Source organism: Petaurus breviceps, unplaced genomic scaffold (assembly GCF_028583685.1).
Source record: "Petaurus breviceps papuanus isolate PSGF00001 unplaced genomic scaffold, PetGlider_PUasm1.0 99, whole genome shotgun sequence".
In the NCBI taxonomy this organism is placed as follows: Eukaryota; Metazoa; Chordata; class Mammalia; order Diprotodontia; family Petauridae; genus Petaurus; species Petaurus breviceps.
The window spans coordinates 25,995,427-26,014,551 of NW_027187465.1; the positions used below are offsets into that span (position 1 = coordinate 25,995,427).

The following is a 19,125-nucleotide window of genomic DNA, read 5'->3' on the forward strand; positions in this document are numbered from 1 at the left end:
AAGTGATCTACTGTTAAAGTATATCTCACTCTTATGCAAATTATATTAATTAAACTGAAACTTCTCTCAACTTCGGCTGATTATAATGGCATTAACTATGATTTTAGCTTTTTGGATAGTTGAAGGGAGTAGAGCATTCTTTGATTCTACCTATCATATACAAATCCCCAAAAACATTCAAATCAATTTCACATTTTAAATTTTCACTTAAATGATACACTTTTTTCTCCCAATAGCTCTCTCTGGTGATGTTAGTTCTTAATAATGCCAAGTAGATTGTTCTAATAAATCAAAATAGTTAAAAATGCTTTTATTATTGTTTCTGCCCAAGAAAAGATGTACATTCATAGGTCAAATTATATTTTCTAGTAACATTTCTAGGTGTAAGGACTGGAATTCCCCCACCTAGAGAACCTTATGCCTCCCTCATAATCGTGGGGTGTTCTTTTTATACCAAGGAAGAGGTCAAAGAGCTCCAGACTGATTTTAGGTAATAGTTTAATCAATTTGGGTTACTTACATTTGGGGCAGTAGGATGGATCCCTGCCAGGATATCATTCTTGGCAGTCAGACCAGTCAGTGAATCCCCACTAAAGAACCCCTAAGAATTATAGAAAACAGACAAAGGCAGGAGGAGCTAGAGAGTGCTTCACTACTGATTGGTGGATATTTTTGGTTTTCTACTTAGTAATCAGCTTGGGAGTTAAGCCAATGATGTGCCCAAACATATGTTTGTGTATCGATCATGTTCCTTCACATAGAGGTCACGATATTCTTCATAGGTATCTTAAGTTATGACTCAGTGTCTAAAATATAATTCAGCATCTAAATTGTGATTGTAAACAGGTCACCATGTCCGGGCTTCAGCCTTTCACAGAGTCTAAGTTTTTATGGCTTTTTACTTATTACTGTATTTTGTGGCTTTTTCCCAATCGGGACCCCACTCTAGGAAGAACATTAAATTAATTATTTTTAATAAAATAGAATATCTTTAAACTTAACTGACTTAATTGAATCTTCAGCTTGAGATCCATGCTTTCCAATTCTAGTCTTTACATTTTCCAAGACTCATTTGGTGGTTTTTTTTTTTTTGCAAGGATTTTTGCAATCCTTGGTCTCAAGGAGCTTACAGCCCAATGGAGGAGACAACCTACAAACAGCAATGTATAGACAAGCTACACACAGGATAAACTGGCATTAATCAAGAGGGAAAGCACTAGTATTGAGGGGAATTGGGAAAGGCTTCCTATAGAAGGTGGGAGTTTGTGGTTATTTCTATATCTTTTACAATCTGTAGGATGGTACCAGGTTCATAATAGTTGCTGAGTTTACACTCTCTGATAAAATAAAGTTCAATACATGTATGAGTTCCCAGAGCTGTTCACAGACATCCAGGATCTCAGAAGGTTCCTACCTTCTAGAAAAGAATCCACTCCCTTTACACGGGCTCTGACAGTGGGTCGTCCAGCTTTGGCTTGAGGATCCCTGGAGAGGAGGTGCCCACCAGCCTCCAAGGCTGCCCAGGCCACTTGGGGATAGCTCTCATTGTATGAAATGTCTTTCCCTATGGGAAAGCCAAATTTCCCTCTTTGCACACCTACCCATTTCTCCTTTCTTTGCCTTTGGAAGAGAGCAGGCAAAACAAGTCCATCCCCTCTTTTAGGTGATGGCGGCACTTGGAGACAGCTCTACCATATTCCCTTCTCCAGGATAGACATCCCCAGGTGCTTCCACTATGCTCCTTGTATATAGAACATGAATCTGAGGCAGCTAGGTCGGGAGGGCCCTGGACCTAGAGTCAGGAAAATCTGAGTTCAAATCCTTCCCTAGATACTAGTTTTGTGTCCCTGGGCAAGTCGCTTAACCTTTGTCTGCCTCAGTTTTCTCATCTGTAAAATGGGCAAAATAGTAGTACCTGCCTCCCAGGGTGCTGGTGAAGCTCAAATGAGATAATATTTGAAATCAGTGCTTAGCAAAGTGCTTGGCACATAGTAGGTGTTTGATAAATGCATGTTCCCTTCCCCTCCCCTTTACCATCCTGGTTGTCCTCTTGTGGACTCTTTCTTTCCGTCCTTCCTAAAATAGAAATACATTTGATCCTCCAGATGCAGAGGGAGGGCGGAGGGAACCATCACCGCCCTGCTCCTGGGTCTCTCTCATTGTTGTCTGATATTTTTTTACTAGTTCTTTGATTTAATTGATGTAGGGGACCCCCCCCCCCATACTCCAACCTAAGGTCACATGACCATTAAGTGCCTACTATGTGCCAGGAATGGTTCTAGGGGCTGAGAATATAAAACCAAAAATGAAATAGCCCTTGCCCTCAAGCAGCTTATGTTTTGTTGGTGGGAAACAACATATATCCATAGTTATAAGTAGATTAAAATATATACAAAGGAAATAGAAAGCAGATTTTGGGGTGAGACCACTAGCAAGTGGGAGGGCCAAAGTAAACCTCATGTAGGAGCTGCCTGCCACTTGACCTGGGCCTCTGAGGAAGCTTTGGGCATCTGCCAGGCAGAGGGGAGGAGGGAGTTCATTTCAGGTATGACCTTAGAGTGGACCCTCCGTTCCTTGAAAGGGCAGAGGCCTAGATCTCAGAGATGATAGGGCACTGGTGAGCCATGACAAGGGGGCCATTTTGGCTTCAGCATAGACTATGTGAATCTGCTTATCAAAAAGTGGCCTGAAAAATAAATAAAAGAAAAAAAAGTGGCCTGGTAGGTTTCGTGGTGAGAGTAAAGGCTTTGGAAGCAAAGCATCCTGGCCCTGTGACCTATATGAGCTCTTGGGCCTCAGTTCTTCATTGGAAAAATGATGACCTGAGGTTTCTTCAAGATTTAATATTTTATGAACCAAATGACCAAACATTTGTTGCATACCTACTATGTGCCATGAGTTCTCCCTGGCGCTGGGGATACAAATACAAAAACAGACAGTTTTTTCCCTCCAGGAGTTTACACATATATTCTATTGGAGATAAATGGAAAGTCTTTACTTTTAAAAAATCAAATTTAATTTAATTTGAAGAAATTTATTTTCAGTTCTGAATTCTCTCCTTCCCCCATCCATTGAGAAGGCAAACAATGTGATACCCACTATACAGATGAAGTCAGAGCATAAAGTTATAACAGATTATGGGAACATTTAGAAAAGTGGCAGTGAGCTTCTTTGTGGCCAAGTGTGAAGGAACATATTTCAAGAAAGAGAGAGTAATGTTGGAAAAGTAGGCTAGAGCCCGATGGTGAAGAGCTTTAAATGTCAAACGGGAGTTTGCCTTTTAACCTGAGGTTAACGGTTTCTTGAACAGGGGCCTGACTTGGGGATCCGCACTTTTGGAATACCAATTTGTCGGCTCCCTAGAGGATTAGTGAAGATGAGCCAGGCTGTTACAATCGTCCAGGGGAGAGATGCTGAAGGTCTGAATTATGGGGATGGTCTTGTGAGTGGTGGAAGGATATGGATGAGAGAGATGGGATGGAAGGGCCATCAACAACACTTGGCAATAAACTAGACTGGAGTGTGAGAGAGGATGTGTTTGAGGGAGTGAACCTTAGAGGCAGGGGAATGCCCTCAACACAAACAGGGAAGCTAGCAAAAAGGGAACACTTTGGGGGAAAGGTAATTGTTTCTGTTTTAGCTGGGGTGAGTTAGAGATGCCAATGGAATGTCTAATTGAAAATGTCTGATAGATGTTTGGTGACAGGGGCCTGGAGCTTAAGAGGAGAGCTAAGGGGATGTGTGTATATGTGCATATGTGTATATGTGTATGTATGTGTGTGTACATATATATATATATATAAATATAAATATGAGTCGTCTATGTAGAAATAATCATTGAACCCTTGAAACTTATGAGATCACCAAGGGAATGAGTTCATAAAGAAGAAGAGGGGACCCAGGACAGTGCCCAAGGTTAGGGAGTGGGAAGAAGGATTGACTGATGGAGGTTGAGAAGGCAGGGTCAGATGGGTAGGTAGGAGGACCAGGGGACACTGGGGTTAAGAAAACCCCAAATGGAGAGCATATTCAGGAGGAGAGGGGAGTTAATGGCATCAGGTGTTCCACAGAGGTCAAGAAGGAGGAGGTCTTTAATTTGGTGTTAAGAGAAGCCATATTTCAAGGGGTTGAGGATCAGGATGGAAAGGATTTGGTAGTGAAGGCAGCACTTCAACTGTAAAGGGAAGAGAGAGGAAGGACCCAAATCTCAGAATTTTGTGTTCACAGACTTTCAAAGTTCAAAGAGGCCGCAGTAACCATCTAGACCAATCCCAAACCCCTCCCTAGCACACCTTATGATTATCCAGCCTTTGCTTGAGCACCTCTAAAGACGGGGAGCTCACTACCTCTTGAGATAGCCCATGCAGGTCTACTTTAACTTCCCTCCGTTGCTTCTGGTTCTGCCTTTTGAGGTCAAATGGCACAAATACAACCCTATCTTCCATATAACAGTCTTGAAGTCAAAGTTCCTGTCTCCTCACCCATCTTCCCCCTCAGTTCCCTGAGGTCGGCTCTTCCTTTGGGCATATACAACCTCAACTGATTCCCATCCTGGTTGTCTTCTTCCAGTGCTGCTCAGGCTTATCAGTGTCCTTAAACTATGGCGCCCAGAGCTCAACCCTCCAGCTGTGGTCTGATCACAGCAGAGTCCAGAGGGAATGTCACCTTCTTTCCCAGAAGTGGCTCCCCAAGATTCCATTATCCCAGGCCCTATCACAGTGTGGACTCACATTGGGCTTTCGGGCGCATTACAAGCCTCAGTTCTCTTTCAGAGAAACTGCTCTCTAGCCATGCCTCCCTCATCTTTGACTTGTAAAGTCAATTTTTGAAACCCAAATTCAAAAGACTCTTTTATTTCACCTTATTTAATTCAGCCCTATATTCTGACCTATTAAATTTTTTTTCAGGTCTTGATCTTCATTCATTGTGTTAGCTCTCCAAGCCAGCTTTGTGTCAAATACAAATTTGACTAGAGGCCTTAAAATTGACATTCAACCATCAGTGACTCCTCTTTGGGTCTGGCCATTCAACCTTGTTTGAATCTACTTATTATCTAGCCTACATCTCTCTACCTTATCTACAAGAATAACCTAAGAGACTTTGTGTTAAGTGCTTTGCTGACATCTAAGTATATGCTATCCATTGCATTCCCTGCATCTGACCCTTTATTTACCCTTGTCAAAAAAAAGAAAAGAATAAAAGGAAGCACCCTTGGTCTGACAAGGCTTGCTGCTGCTGAAGCTTTTGCTGGGGTTTTGGGGACAACTGTTTCCTTTTCTTAATCAAATGACATAATATGGATACAACACTTCGTAATCCTTAAGCATCATCTAAATATGAATTGTTGGCATTTTTTTTTAGCAGACTTCAGAGCTCTCAGTAAGGAAAAGTCCTCTCCCAATAACTATTGGCTCCATTTCTGCAGTCTAAAATATTAGAGATGTGAAGGGACACTCTGAGTGACCTGCCCAGGGTCATGTAGCTTGGGTTTGGAGGCAAGACTTGAACTCAGGTTTTTCTGATTATAAGAACAGCCCTCTATCTATTACATCATGGTGACTCTCCAGACAATTGTTATTGTGGTTGTTAAAAGTTCTAGAATTTCTCTGGGAGTCAAAGGTAATTTATAGGGGCGGCCAGGTAGCACAGCGAGTAAGAGCACTGGCTCCAGTGTTGAGAAGACCTGGAGATCGAATCCTGGGCTCAGACACTTAGCACCCACCCAGAAACACCTGGCCGTGTAACCTTGAGCAAGTTACTTAACCCCAATTGCTTAGGGGCGGCCAGGTGGCTCAGCGAGTAAGAGCACCGGCTCCAGTGTCGGGATGACCTGGATCAAATCCGGGCTCAGATACTCAGCACCACACCCAGAAATAATAACTGGCCGTGTAACCTTGAGCAAGTTACTTAACCCCAATTGCTTAAAAAAAAAAAAAAGGTAATTTATAGGCTTATAGTCCATAGACACAAATTACTTAATATATTTAGAAAAAAAATACTTATATATATAAAATATATCTAATATATAAATAAATATAAAATATTTGTACACACAAATAATATAGAAATGAATATGTAAATATAAAAATAAAATATTTATATATGCAAATAATATGTAAATAAATAATAAATAGAAATAAATATATAAATGCAAAATACTTAAATATATAATATGTAAATAATTATAAAATAAATAAACATAAAATATACTTAATATATTTAGAAAAAAAGGACCCACATACGTTCTTTCTTTTTTTTTTTGGGCAATTGGGGTTAAGTGACTTGCCCAAGGTCATACGGCTAGTTTCTCCTGACTCCAAGGCCGGTGCTCTATTCACTGCACCACCTAGCCGCCCCGCACCCATGTGTTATTTCAATGATGAATTTGGTCCCAAAGCTAGGCATTTATCAAACTGTTCTTCACACTCCCAGAGAATTCCCACCCCTGTTTTTCAGTTCATTCTCATTCACCCAAAACCCTTCTGGTGGCTAATTCTGTGTAATTCTCCCTCTTTCGCTTGAGTGCGTGAACCTGCTAACTAGTAGCAGAACCCGAGTTGTTAGTATACTCAGAAAATACTGGCCCCATGTTTTTCTGGGTTAGTCTTATCCTTTAAGGTTATTATGCAGCTGTTTAGAAAGGAGAAAAAGAGAACAACTTTTGTGGAAATGTTGGTAATTTGCCATTCTTTTCAGCTATCTCTCTCTCTTTTTTTTATCTGTCCCATTCAGAGACCATTAATGAAGCTAATGATATGAATGAGGCTATGGAACTCATGCCAGAAAGGCTGGAGTATGGTGTCCTTAACGGGCACATTCTACACATGCTTAAGGATATTTTACTTCACGTAAGTATGGCTGAAGATTCTCCCACTGCCGTTTTCCAAGTTTTTATTTTTTAAAATAGTGTGATATTGTAAAGGCATACAATTTTTTTTTAGACAATCAGGGTTAAGTGACTTGCCCAGGGTCACGCAGACAAGTAAGTGTCTGAGGTCACATTTGAACTCAGGTCCTCCTGGCTCCAGGGCAAGTGCTCTCTCCACCGTGTCACTTAGCTGCCCTTGTATATAATTTTTAAAATAATTTTTTTAGAAGGACCCATCACTATTGAATCTTCTGCCATACCCTAGGCATTGCTACAGTCTGGGGCCTTAGCTAAGGTTGGTCATTTCCTTTCCCACTCATCCTTCTGGAAATGCCTTCACCTATGTCTGTCTCAAGACCACACACCGGGAAAAAGTCAGTCTGCAAGATCATTTTGGGATCATTGACTTGCAACTCATAGGCTGACAACCCATCCCTAGCTAGTTCCAGTTTTTTAAAACCTTTTAAAACAGATTAGGCACATTCTCCAGCACTTAGCAGAGCTCCCACCCTAGTGAAGAGACAATGTACTTTTTAGCATCCACATCAGAAGGAAGCAACAACAGAGGGGAAGGTACTAGCAGCTGAGGAATCTGGGAAAAGTCTGTTGCAGAAGGTGGGAGGTGAGCCTAGGGTGCTAAGCAGCAGAGGAGAGGAGACAGAACACCTGGCACGGGAGAAAAGGCTGTACAAAGGCTGAGAGGGTCCTCTGGGAGGATCAACAAGGAGACCATAAAGTGCCTGGAGATGGGGATTATGTATAGGGAGGGTGGGAAGTTAGGAAGAGCCCTGGTGGGGGAGAGCTTCAAATGCCCCCAAAGAGGAGGTTATACTTGATCTGAAAGTTAATGGGAGCCACTGAGGTTTGTTGAGTGGTAGAGGGTACCATTTTGGCAGTTATCTGGAGGATATAGTAAAGTGAAGGGAGATGAGGCAGAAAGATGAGTTAGAAGACTACAGCCCTGAGTAGAGTGTTTTGCACACTCGAGGTTTGCACTCCATGCCTAAAGACTCCTGTGGAGTCATAGGAACTCAGTTCACGTCTCACTACTTACACGAGTCACATGACTGCTCTATGACTCAGGTTCTTCACCTGATAGATGAAGGAGTTGGATTCAATGACCTGTGGGAGAACTGTAGTTCTGAGGGTGGTATGATTCATTTCTGTTAAAATTCTCAATCGCAGCCTCATTTCTTTCAAGTCTAGTCTACAATTCTTTCATTCCTGCCTGGTGCTAATTTGGGGTAGTTAATTTATAGTTGTGTTTTTATATAATATTCATTAGGTCATAATATAAATTTAGACTTGTAAAGGATCATAGAGAATTCTGGTCTAGCAGTCTCCTTTTACAGATGAGGAAACTGAGGCTCAAAAGTGAATTGAGCTCCCCAAGCCCCACATGGTCAGCAGGACTTGAACTCAGCTCTGACTTGAAGCTCCATCTTTATTTCCTATGCCACAGAAGCTTCCTGCTTAATGAAAGGACTTAAAACTGCATCTTAAAATTTCAGATCTGAAATAGTTGAGAAACGACACTGTGTAATTTGTTTAATCAATGGCCATTTCAGGTGTTTATGCCAGGTCTCTCCTTCAGTCAACACAAGGGGGAACTTCCAACAGTCCCCCCCCTTCCAGGAGATTTGACACCTACAGAAACCTCGAACATTGAGAAGCTGCCAGGGGAGGCAGTCGAATACCACAGTGTCCAATTAATACGGGATGAGTTCCTAATGAACATGCAGAAATTCACCAACCATATTCAGAGAACTATACAGCAACTTGAAGGTGAAGGTTGTCTGTGTGTATGTGTGTGTTCCCTTGCTGGTTAAAAATGAATTAATTATCTGTGACAAATTAGCTCAGGAGTACTAACAGTTAGGTTTGTGGGAATTAATCCTTTAAAACATTTTTTTGGTCCCCATTTTTATATATCTTTTGTTTTTACATTACATTCTTTCCTTTTTTTCTTTTTCCATTTACATCACTCTAGTGTCTAATTCCCCACCTCCCACCCCCACTTAGTCTGCCTTGTTTACTTTTGCATCAGCTCATATAGATCTTCCCCTATTGGGATGTAATTCCATTCATGCACCACATTTTGCTTAGGCTCATTTTCCAATTGACAGACCTCTACTTTCTTCAGAGATCTTTATCACCAAAAAAAGCGCCACTAGGAACATTTTGGAATGTGTGGGACATTTTCTTTCTATCTTTGTTCTCCTTGGTGTATATACCTTGTAATGATATCTCTGGATCAAAAATTATGGATATTTAAATCACTTTTTTGAAGGGCACAATTTAAAATTGCTTTCCAGAATGACTGGACCAATTCATAGCCCCATTTGCAGTGTATTAATGTGTCTGTGTTCTGATAGCCCTTCGAACAATGACTATCCTTTGTTTGGTTAGGAATTCTTCCCCTACCTATATATGTGAACAAGACCTTATCTCATTTTCTTCTTCAGGCCTGATACTCTATCCAATATGGCTCCACCTAGCCATAGTAGAGTGTTGAGCCTGGAGTCGGGAAGACTCATCTCTCTGAGTTCAAATCTGGTCTCAGATACTGCCTAGCTGTATGACCCTGGGCAAGTCACTTCATCTTGTTTGCTTCAGTTTCCTCATCTGCAAGATGAACTGGAGAAGGAAATGGCAAAGCACTCTGGTCTGTCAAGAAAATCACAAATGGGGCCATGAAGAGTCAGACATGATTGACCAACAATAAAGTCATTGTGTATATTATGTATATTATTTTCTAGGTTCTACTTGCTTTAATTTTTCTTAGTTTGTATATCTTTCCATGTCTCTCATCTTGTCTTACAGAGCAGTACCATAGCATCATGTTTATATAATCACAACTTGTCTAGCCATTCTCCCCAAAGTGGGTTTCTACTTGGTTTCTGGATCTCAGCTGTTAACAAGCGCTCCCTCTCACTTGCCGCCTGTCCACAGGCCTGCTCAGATTTTGAAAACTTGCCTCTTCTTTGCTGCCACATGGACTCCCTCCATGGCATTATAGTTATCTGTGTACCCATTCTGCCCCTCCCAGTAGAATGGAACCTATTGGAAGGCAGGCGCCATTTAATTTTTGTCTTTGATCCCCTGCCCTAGCATGCAGCAGAGTGCTTAATTAATGTTTGTTGGACAAAATGTAAACAACCAATTGATTTAACTCACAGATGATGCTATGGGCTTTTGAAAAGGGCCATTCATTTTGTGGTTGACTCAGAAACATTTTAAATAACAAAACCATTTTTTATCCCGAAAGAAAATACAAACCATACAGAAGGACTTTTCTTCTTTCTGTCCTTGTCTTGCTTGTATCTGGGTAGTAGCAGGAGTACCCTGGTAGATGTTTAACAACCAGCTCTCCTAAAAACAAACTGCACCTGGGACGCACTTTTAATCTGCATCATCAGCATTTTCCCCATCTCTTCCTTAACTCTAGACAATTAACAAAACGATAGGTTGAGCCCTGATTTGTATTTTCTGATGTTTAAATGCTCATGCTGAAAATTTAACAATTGGTTCTGGAGCCTCTGTTAGCTGGCTCCAGCATACAGAATGGTCCTAGATTTAGAGCTGGAAGTTAGCCTGAGAGGCTGGCTAGTGTAACCCCTTCATTTTACAGATGGGGAAACTGAGGCACAGACCATTAAGTGACTTGCCCATGGTCACATAGCTAATCAATATCTAAGGAAGGGGGAAGATTGGGAACCTAGGTATTCATGACTTGGAGGCTAACATCTTATTAGCTCTAAGTCAATTAATCCTCAGTTACTGTTCTCTTTTCCTAATGCCATGGCTGGCCCTGATTATTTTTCCCCCAATAGGAGAAATCAAGTTGGAGATGCCAGTGATTAGTCTGGACAGGGAAGTGTGGGAGATTGCCGCTGATCCAGACGCAGTGGATATCTTGGAGCAATGTGTGATCAATTGGTTGAATCAGATCTCTTTTGCCATAGAGGGGCAGTTGAAAAAGACACCTCAGGTAACATGCTGAATATTTTCTGAGAAGCAGCTCTCAGACTTGTCAGTGTCCAAAGTGGGACCTGAACACTGGTCTTCATTTTCCTATATCACACTCCCTCTTGGACTCAGATTAAATCTGTCTTTGTTGCTGTTATGGGACTGAGAGAAATAGCTGGTTGTGCTGGTGGATAGAGACCCGAGTTCAAATTCTGCCTCAGGCCCTGCGACCCTGGATAAGTCACTTAACCTTTGTTTGCCTCAGTTTCCTCCTCTGTAAAATAGAAGTAATGACTGTACCTTCCAGGGTGGTGGTTATATCAGGTGAGATAATAATTGTTAAATACTTAGCACAAGGTCTGGCATATCCTGGGTGTTATATAGGTAGGTTTTTCCTTCCTTGAGAAAGTGGATCCCTCCAGCCATCCGAATGCTGTCCTTTGATATTTTCTATCTGGCTTTAGCACTTGGGGGTGTAGCATCCATGATAGCTCTGTATGGTGGGATTCTTTTTTTGTTTGCCTACTTCTGACATCAGCCTTGACATTAGGGTCTGCTGCACTTCTCGGGGGAAGGTCTGGGGTCATCCCCTTGCTGCCTTCTTGTGATATTTTGTACTGTGTTATTTCAGGATCCCAGGGACAGCTTTTAGTGCTCCTGAAGTGTCCTGATCTGGGGTAAAGCCCGATTACTTCTCCCCCTATCCGAGGTTGAGCTCCACAAGTTCCTAACCTGGGTCTGGGTCAGCACAACAGGACTGCTGGACTCGGCTCTTATCAGCCAGCTGGGGAGCTCTGTTGTTTCAGAGTGACAGAACTGTGAAGCTCCCCTGTGGTCTGGGGGCAGACTGAGGAAGGGAAGGCTTTGGCTGCAGGTCCTCAGTGGTGTCCAGGAGAGAGGAGGAGGGTCAGAAGCAGGCAGCAGTGGTGTGCCTGGTCTGAAGATCCCAGGAACAGAGTGAGGTCTCAGGTTCAGCTTCTGCTGCTGACCGAAGCCTGTAGAGGAATAACCCCAGACCACGGCTCCTCCTTTTCAGCCCTTAGTGATTTATTTCTGTTGTCGTTTTTGGGAATCTCTTCCTGAGAGCTTACCCTCTGCACACCCTCCCCACAACCTCCCCTTTGGATGGGCTATTTTGACATCGATTTTGCTCCTGTCCTCAGGGTAACGGCCCATTGGCAGAAATAGAATTCTGGAGAGAAAGAACAGCGACCTTCAGTGCTCTCCACGAGCAGACCAAGCTACCCATAGTGAAAAAAGTCATAGAGGTCATCAAAGAGGCCGACTCCATGCTTGTGGCCAATCTGCACCCCATCTTGAATGAGCTGTACAAGTTTCACGTGGAAGCTTCAGACAATGTTCGGTTCCTCTCTACTGTCGAGCGCCATTTCAAGGTATGTCCAGTATGTCCTGCTATGACCACTGCCACCGGGGTCAGGCGGCTTTGACGCCCCAGCCACTGCTGCTACTTACAACAGCAACAGTAAAGAACATTATCTCCTTTGGGGCAACTAGGTAGTGCAGTGGATAGATCATTGTTGATGCTGGAGTCAGGAAGATGTACTTTCTGGATAGGTGACCCTGGACAAGTCACCTAATTACTGTCTGCCTCAGTTTCCTCTTGTGTAAAATGGATATAATCATATGACCTACCTCACAGGTTTGTTGTGAGGATCAAATGGCCCAATACCTGTCAACTGTAAACCTTAAACCTAAATGCTATTATATAAAAATTATATTACATATTAATATATGCCTATAACATAAATAATATTAATATATTAGGTATATAGAAATGCTACTATGGTAGCTGTTTGAGCCTCATAATCACCTGCTAACATAGGAACCACAGGTGTTAATTATTTTGACTGCTTTCCTGTTGAATGGATATAGTGCTCTGTCCAGGGTTCCACAGCCCGGGCTGAAGATGAGTCCTGGGGTTTTTGATTCCCAGCCCAATGATCTGGGCCTCTGAGAATCCTTCTGAAGCCCCTTCTATCCGAGTCTACCCTAAAGGGCTGCTGCTTGAGATAATGAAATGACCCCATCTGTGGGTCTTGGTAGACCTTGGAAAGGGAGTGGGTTCAATGTCCAAGCTCCTGGCCTTAGCAGTAGTTTCTTTTGTTTGATTTGGGAGTTCATCCAGAAATGTAGTTTTGGGTAACCCTTCTTTAACTCCTGGTTACACTTCTTTGGCCTCAGTTTCCCAATCTGTAAAATGAGAGTTTTGAACTAACTAATTTTAATGTGAAACACATTTTTTTAAGTGTCTAGGATGGGTAAAGACCCATGTTAAGTGTTGAGGGGAATTCAAAGATGAGTAAGGCATGGAATCAGTGATCATCTGTGAGTACACTTTTTGTTACTAAGAAAGAATAATGAAGCTTGACTATTGACCCCTTTGAACTTTTAAAATTAGAAAACAAATATTTCGTCCCCAGACGCACCTGTTTTAATCTTTCACGGATGTTTATCTGTGTAGAATTTGACCCATGGAGTTGGATTTACCATTATTCTGGAAACGATTCCTTCCATGATGAGTGCGCTGAGGATGGTGTGGATTATCTCCAGGCATTATAACAAAGACGAGAGGATGATCCCCCTCATGGAAAGGATTGCATGGGAGATCGCAGAGAGGGTGACTCGAGTTGTGAACTTAAGGACTTTGTTCAAGTAAGCAGTTACTGAACATCACCAAGGGCTCAGGGTGGATGTCACTGGCGCCCTTTATTTGACTTCAGAACGATGGGAAAAGGATGGAATTGCGGTGCAAGCTCAAGCTGAGTTTTAAAAATTAGATTTCAGAAGTCAGCAGGAGAGAAGACCAAATGCCTCAGCCTCTCTCTTTGGAAGTATTTGGACCTATCTTTTTTTTTTTTTTTAAAGCAATTGGGGTTAAGTAACTTGCTCAAGGTTACACGGCCAGTTATTTCTGGGTGTGGTGCTATGTATCTTAGCTCCGATTCGATCCCCAGGTCCGACAATGGGGCCGGTGCTCTTACCCACTGGGCCACCTAGCAGCCCCAAACAATCTTTTTTTTTTTCTTTTTGGAGGGCAACTTGAGGTTAAGTAACTTGCCCAAGGTCACATGGCTAGTTTTTTTGTGTTAGGTGTCTGAGGTCGGATTTGAACTCAGGTCCATCCTGACTCCAGGGCTGGTGCTCTATTCACTGCACCACCTAGCCACCCCACAGATCTATCTTCTTTGATCTCTCTTTTGAATGTTGTTTTCCCCCATTTTTACTTGATTTTAAAGATAATTAAAAAAATCCAGATGTAATTAATTTTTCCAGAGCAGGAAATTTTCCACTGAGGAAATTCCTTTCTATGATGCAGATTATTAACTCCTGGTGCACTGAGAGATTAAGTGACTTGTCTAAGGTCACACAATTAGTATGTGCCAGAGTCCTGGAACCCAGAACTTCCTGGGTGAAAGGTGGCCCTCTATTGCCTAGTCTATATTTCCTCTCTCTAAATATTAGAGTCTATTGACTTTTTCAGGGTGTGGGCTGGGGCTTGTACCTGTAATTCCATCTATGAAAGGAGCTCTCTGCTTAGAGAACTCTCTCTACCATCATTGCATGTGAGGTAAAGTGACTTGCCCAGGGACACACAATCAACTATGTGTCCAAAGTGAGGCTCGAAATCCTGGCCTTCCTGACTTGGTGACTGAGCTTTTACCCACTGCATTATTCTGCCTCTTTAAAAAATACTATAATTACATCATTTCTTACACCTTGATAGTACTCACTATCTAAGTATATAAAAATGCCTCATGAATAGGAATTAAAACTCATCAGGATTTCTGTGAGTGAGACTCTTACTATATTCATGGTGAATTGAGCTTTGGCTTTATTCAACCCAATTTTAATTAGCTTCCACAAGAATTTATGAAGCCTTTTCTATGCCCAAGCACAATGGAAATGCAAAGAAAAACAAGTCCCCACCCTCCTGAGGATAGGCAAAGTGCAGCCTAGTATATGGAGAAGCAAGAAATGATACTGTTTTTCCTTCACTCAGTAATTGGTTCTGTGCAGTCACATAGTCAAGAACGGGAGGGCTCCTGGGATTGGAGAATTTAGGATTTGTGGTTCCCCTTAGTTTACAGGTGCCCTGGCAAGGGACCATTTGCTTCCTCTCCCCTGACCTTACTCCAGGTGCATTAGTGTCCTCGAACTGGAGGGCAATGATTTCTGCAGATTACTCTGACCCAAGGCTCTACCCTCTCTGTTAAAAATCATGTTAGAAGCTATCTGTACTATAATCTGAATAATAGATCACTAAAAAGGGAATGCTCGCTTAAGAAAGTGGGCAACTGATTCTGGAGTATTTTGCAATAGGAAAAGTACTTAAAGATTTGTCTTTTTTTATGACTATTTCTAGAATGTATGCTCCATATATAGTGAAGACTATCCCAGAATAGCATTTTTGCAAAAATATTCCTTTCTGTTTAAAAAACAGAATATCTAAGACTATTGAAACAAAAATGTGCTCCAAAGAATGTGACATTTCTCTCTTCATTCAACATCTCCTTCCCTCTAATTGATGCCTTTTGTATATTGGCTTCTTGGTGCTTTCTGTCAGTTGTTACCTGGGGCCCAAGGTCCCCTAAAAGTTCTAGCATCAAATGGATTGGGTCTAATCTTGGGAGCTCTGACCAAAAGGGGTCAGTTTCCTTCTTTGATTAATTGCCCCCACCTGGAATTACTTCAGGAAATCTTCCAACATAGATATAACATGTGTCTAAGTTCTCCAAATGTTGATAAATAGGATCCCAAGCTCCTATACAAACACTCAAGGTACTTAATGCACATCAGGTGCAGGACATGCTTTATTGTACCCCACAGAAGAGGCGAAAGATATGAAAGATTCACAGGAACTGTGATCAGATCCAGAAACGTGTAGATCATTCATATAACACATCAGCTCTCCCCAGAAGTGAAATGAAATTTGGGGTTGCCAGTGATACAATACCCTGACATTCAAGTAGTCTTTCTCTTCCATCTGAAAAAATACGCAGTCCCTCCCAGACACATTGTGCCACACGACGGTTTGGAATCGTCCCAGAATATTAACACACTTTCCAGGCTGCTGAAGAAGCGGTCCGCTTCCCATTGGTTTTGTTCTCTGAAGAGGACTCTGTGCTGGAACTAGATGGATTATTCTTTTCTTTCTCTATGGAGCACACCATGTCAGGAAATCCTTTCCTCTCCAGGATGTCCTGGCCCCAAACTTTCCAGTTTGGGGTTCTCCATGACCACCCAGTAAATTTCCCTTTGTGAGACAACATGGTGTGTACATGAAGCACATGCTTCTACCAACAGTACCAATTACTTACTTCTAGGAGGAGGAGACTATATGAGCATCTCCCTTGCCTAGGACCTCCTTCCTCCACTTTGTGGTACTCTGAAAATTTCATAGCGTAGGCCACCACTACCCAGGAAGTGTGACCAAACATCATGATAACATCATCTTTTGGTGCTTTACAGTCTGTGGTTGTTATTGTGCAGTCATGTCTGACTCTTTGTGACCCCCTGGACCACACACACCAAAGATGTCTGTTGGATTTTCTTGGCAAAGATACTGGAGTGGTTTGCCATTTCCTTCTCCAGAGACAAAGTGAGTTTAAGTGACTTGGCCATGGTCACACAGCTAGTAAGTGTTTGAGGTCGGATTTGAACTCAAGTCTTTCTGACTCCAGGTCCAGTACTGCATCCATTGAACCATCTAGGTTCTCCAGCTTTAAGATTTGCAAAGCACTTTTCTTCCAATAACCCTGTGTGAGCTAGGATATGAATAGTATTATACTTATTTTACCGATGAGGAAAACAAGTCCCATAGAATTTAAGTGACTTGCTCACTGACAAAGAATTAGTAACTGTCAGAAGAAGGATTTGAATCCAGCATTCAGTTTCTTCTGTAAGAGAGGGTTTGGACTAGTTGTCCTTCAAGATTCTTCCCTGCCGTATTGCTCTGAGCTAAATAAGCTACAAATTTTTGTTCTCATCCTTATCTTGAGTCATTGGAAGATATTGCTAATAGTAACCTGCTTTTTTTTTTTTAATTAACAGAGAGAGTCGAGCATCTGCACAAACCAAGGTGGCTGAGGCTAAAAGCACTCTTTTGTTATGGAAAAAATCTTATTTTGATGTCCGAGCCAAAATTGAAGCCTCTGGAAGAGAACCACGTTGGGAATTTGATAGGAAACGTTTATTTGAAAGAACAGATTACATGGCTACAATCTGTCAGGATCTGTATGATGTTTTACAGGTTAGAGAAGCCTGGGTTTAATTTCATCAATGTGTGTATATATGGTTAAAAAGGAAAAATAACTGACAAAGTTGTTTTTAAGGCTACTTTTGCATCTTTTTAAAAGGAAAATATTTTATTAGTTGGTTCCTTTCATTTCTTATATGACAGTTCCCTTTTCATATTAAAGAAAAACTGTTAAGAAAAACCAGTTGACACAGTGATGTTCCCAGATAACATATGCACCATTCTGTACCTGTGATCCTCCCCATGCATCCTGAGAGGAGGGAGGTACGTTTCACGATTTCTTCTCCAGGGCCAAGATTAATTGTGACTGGGACTCAGAGTTCAGTGACCTTTCGGTGCCCTTTTTTGTTTACAGGATTCTAGTTATTGTCTATATTATAGACTTATAATACCATAGATTTCATGCTGGAAATGACCGCCGAGGCCATCTAGTCCATCCCCTTCATTTCACTGATGAGGAGATTTGAGACCAGGTTAGCTAAGTGACTTGCTCACCTAGCTAGTAAACATCAGAGGTGGGATTTGAATCCAGTTACTGGCTCTACAAAGAACAGTTTACTTTTTGCAATGCTCTTAGAATAATTGAGTCTTAGGGTCTCCCCAGTTGGATGTTAGGAGTCAGAAATAGTTTAGCAGGTTGTTATTTTGGGACATCTTTGTGACCATGGATATAAGAGTGTGGACAATGTCCTTACATTTTCCATAGTTAATATTTACTTAATTTCTGGCAGCTTTCTTCCCTTTTCAAAAGTGTCACATAGATATGGATGGTTTCCATCCTAGTCAAAGATGATGATCCAGAGGAGATTGTGAAGCCCAGGATGACCCAGTCCCCGAGATCAGAAGAAACATTGTGTCGATACCTATCATGGCCCTAATGGCCCCTGACTGTTCTCTTTACCTTTAGACTTAGAGCAAGGATGGGCCAAGTACACGATGAGATACTCTGTGTAAATCCCCCCTCCTACGGGAATCCCTTTGGGTTCCCTCAGCATGGGGTGCTTTCTGGTTCCTTCCTCAAGTTACCGTCTCCATACTCATTTACATGTTGCATCTTCCCAGTACAGTATACCCTCCTTGAGAGCAGGGACTGCTTTATACTTTGCCTTTGTATTTCCAGAACATGGCATAGCGCCTTGCTCATGGTAGGTATTTGATTGGGTTGGATTCCATCATTGTCAAGTTATTTTCTACTTAGTTTTTTCCAAGATGTTCTTGGAAGGAAAAAAGGAAAGGGTCTGTGAGTGTGGAAGATGGGTTTTCCTAGTAGTGAACAGGGAACTGGATTTGACTTTAAGAAGACCCGGGTACAGATCCCACCTTAGACACTTATTAGCTGTGTGAACTTTTGTGTGCCTCAGTTTTCCCCTCTGTAAAATAAACAGCTTGGATCTGATAGCCAGCTCTACATCTTACATCCTATGAACCCACTCCAACCTCTTACATTTGGGATGAATGTGGGAGACAATTCTGGGGTAAGGAAGGACTTTTGAAAAAGTTCGGTACAGAATAATGAGAAACAAGTTAGTCTACAAACCATTCTGAATTAGAGAAGAGGTGTATTAGATTGATGTAGCAGGACAGAATGCTGGACATGGAGTGAAGAAGACCTGAGTTTGAATCTTGCCTGAGATACTGACCCTGGGCAAATTACTTAACAGCACTGAGCCTCAATTTCCTCATCTGTTAGGTGAGTTAGACTCAGCCTCTGAGATCCCTCTGATTCTAAATATGTGGTTCATGAAGTGTGCATATATGGTTTTGGCTATTGTGCCTGGGAGGGAAAAAGGAAAATGGGTACATCCATTAGATTTTGCTTTAGCAGAAGAAAATATCAGTAATTCAGAATTTGAGAGAAGAAAAATTAATTTGCTGATAAAATTGAGTCAAGAAACTTCTTAATGCATTTTTCAATGGTGGACTGGTCTACCTGCTAATAAACATTGCAACTAACAGTCCTCCCTGGACTGCTTCAATGAGCAGATAAGACCAATTTAAGTTTATCATATAA

The 19,125-nt window shown here is 41.8% G+C and overlaps 1 protein-coding gene across 1 annotated transcript in view; it reads left to right on the forward strand.

The window, feature by feature from the left end:
* DNAH10 (dynein axonemal heavy chain 10) overlaps nucleotides 1-19,125 on the forward strand; it is a 172,643-nt gene that overhangs the window by 19,065 nt on the left and 134,453 nt on the right. The window contains exons 3-8 of the mRNA XM_069081604.1: nucleotides 6,733-6,848; nucleotides 8,437-8,653; nucleotides 10,702-10,859; nucleotides 12,001-12,231; nucleotides 13,320-13,510; nucleotides 16,910-17,108. Of these exons, the coding sequence (XP_068937705.1) occupies nucleotides 6,733-6,848; nucleotides 8,437-8,653; nucleotides 10,702-10,859; nucleotides 12,001-12,231; nucleotides 13,320-13,510; nucleotides 16,910-17,108 (1,112 nt within the window). The remainder of the gene's footprint in view (nucleotides 1-6,732; nucleotides 6,849-8,436; nucleotides 8,654-10,701; nucleotides 10,860-12,000; nucleotides 12,232-13,319; nucleotides 13,511-16,909; nucleotides 17,109-19,125) is intronic.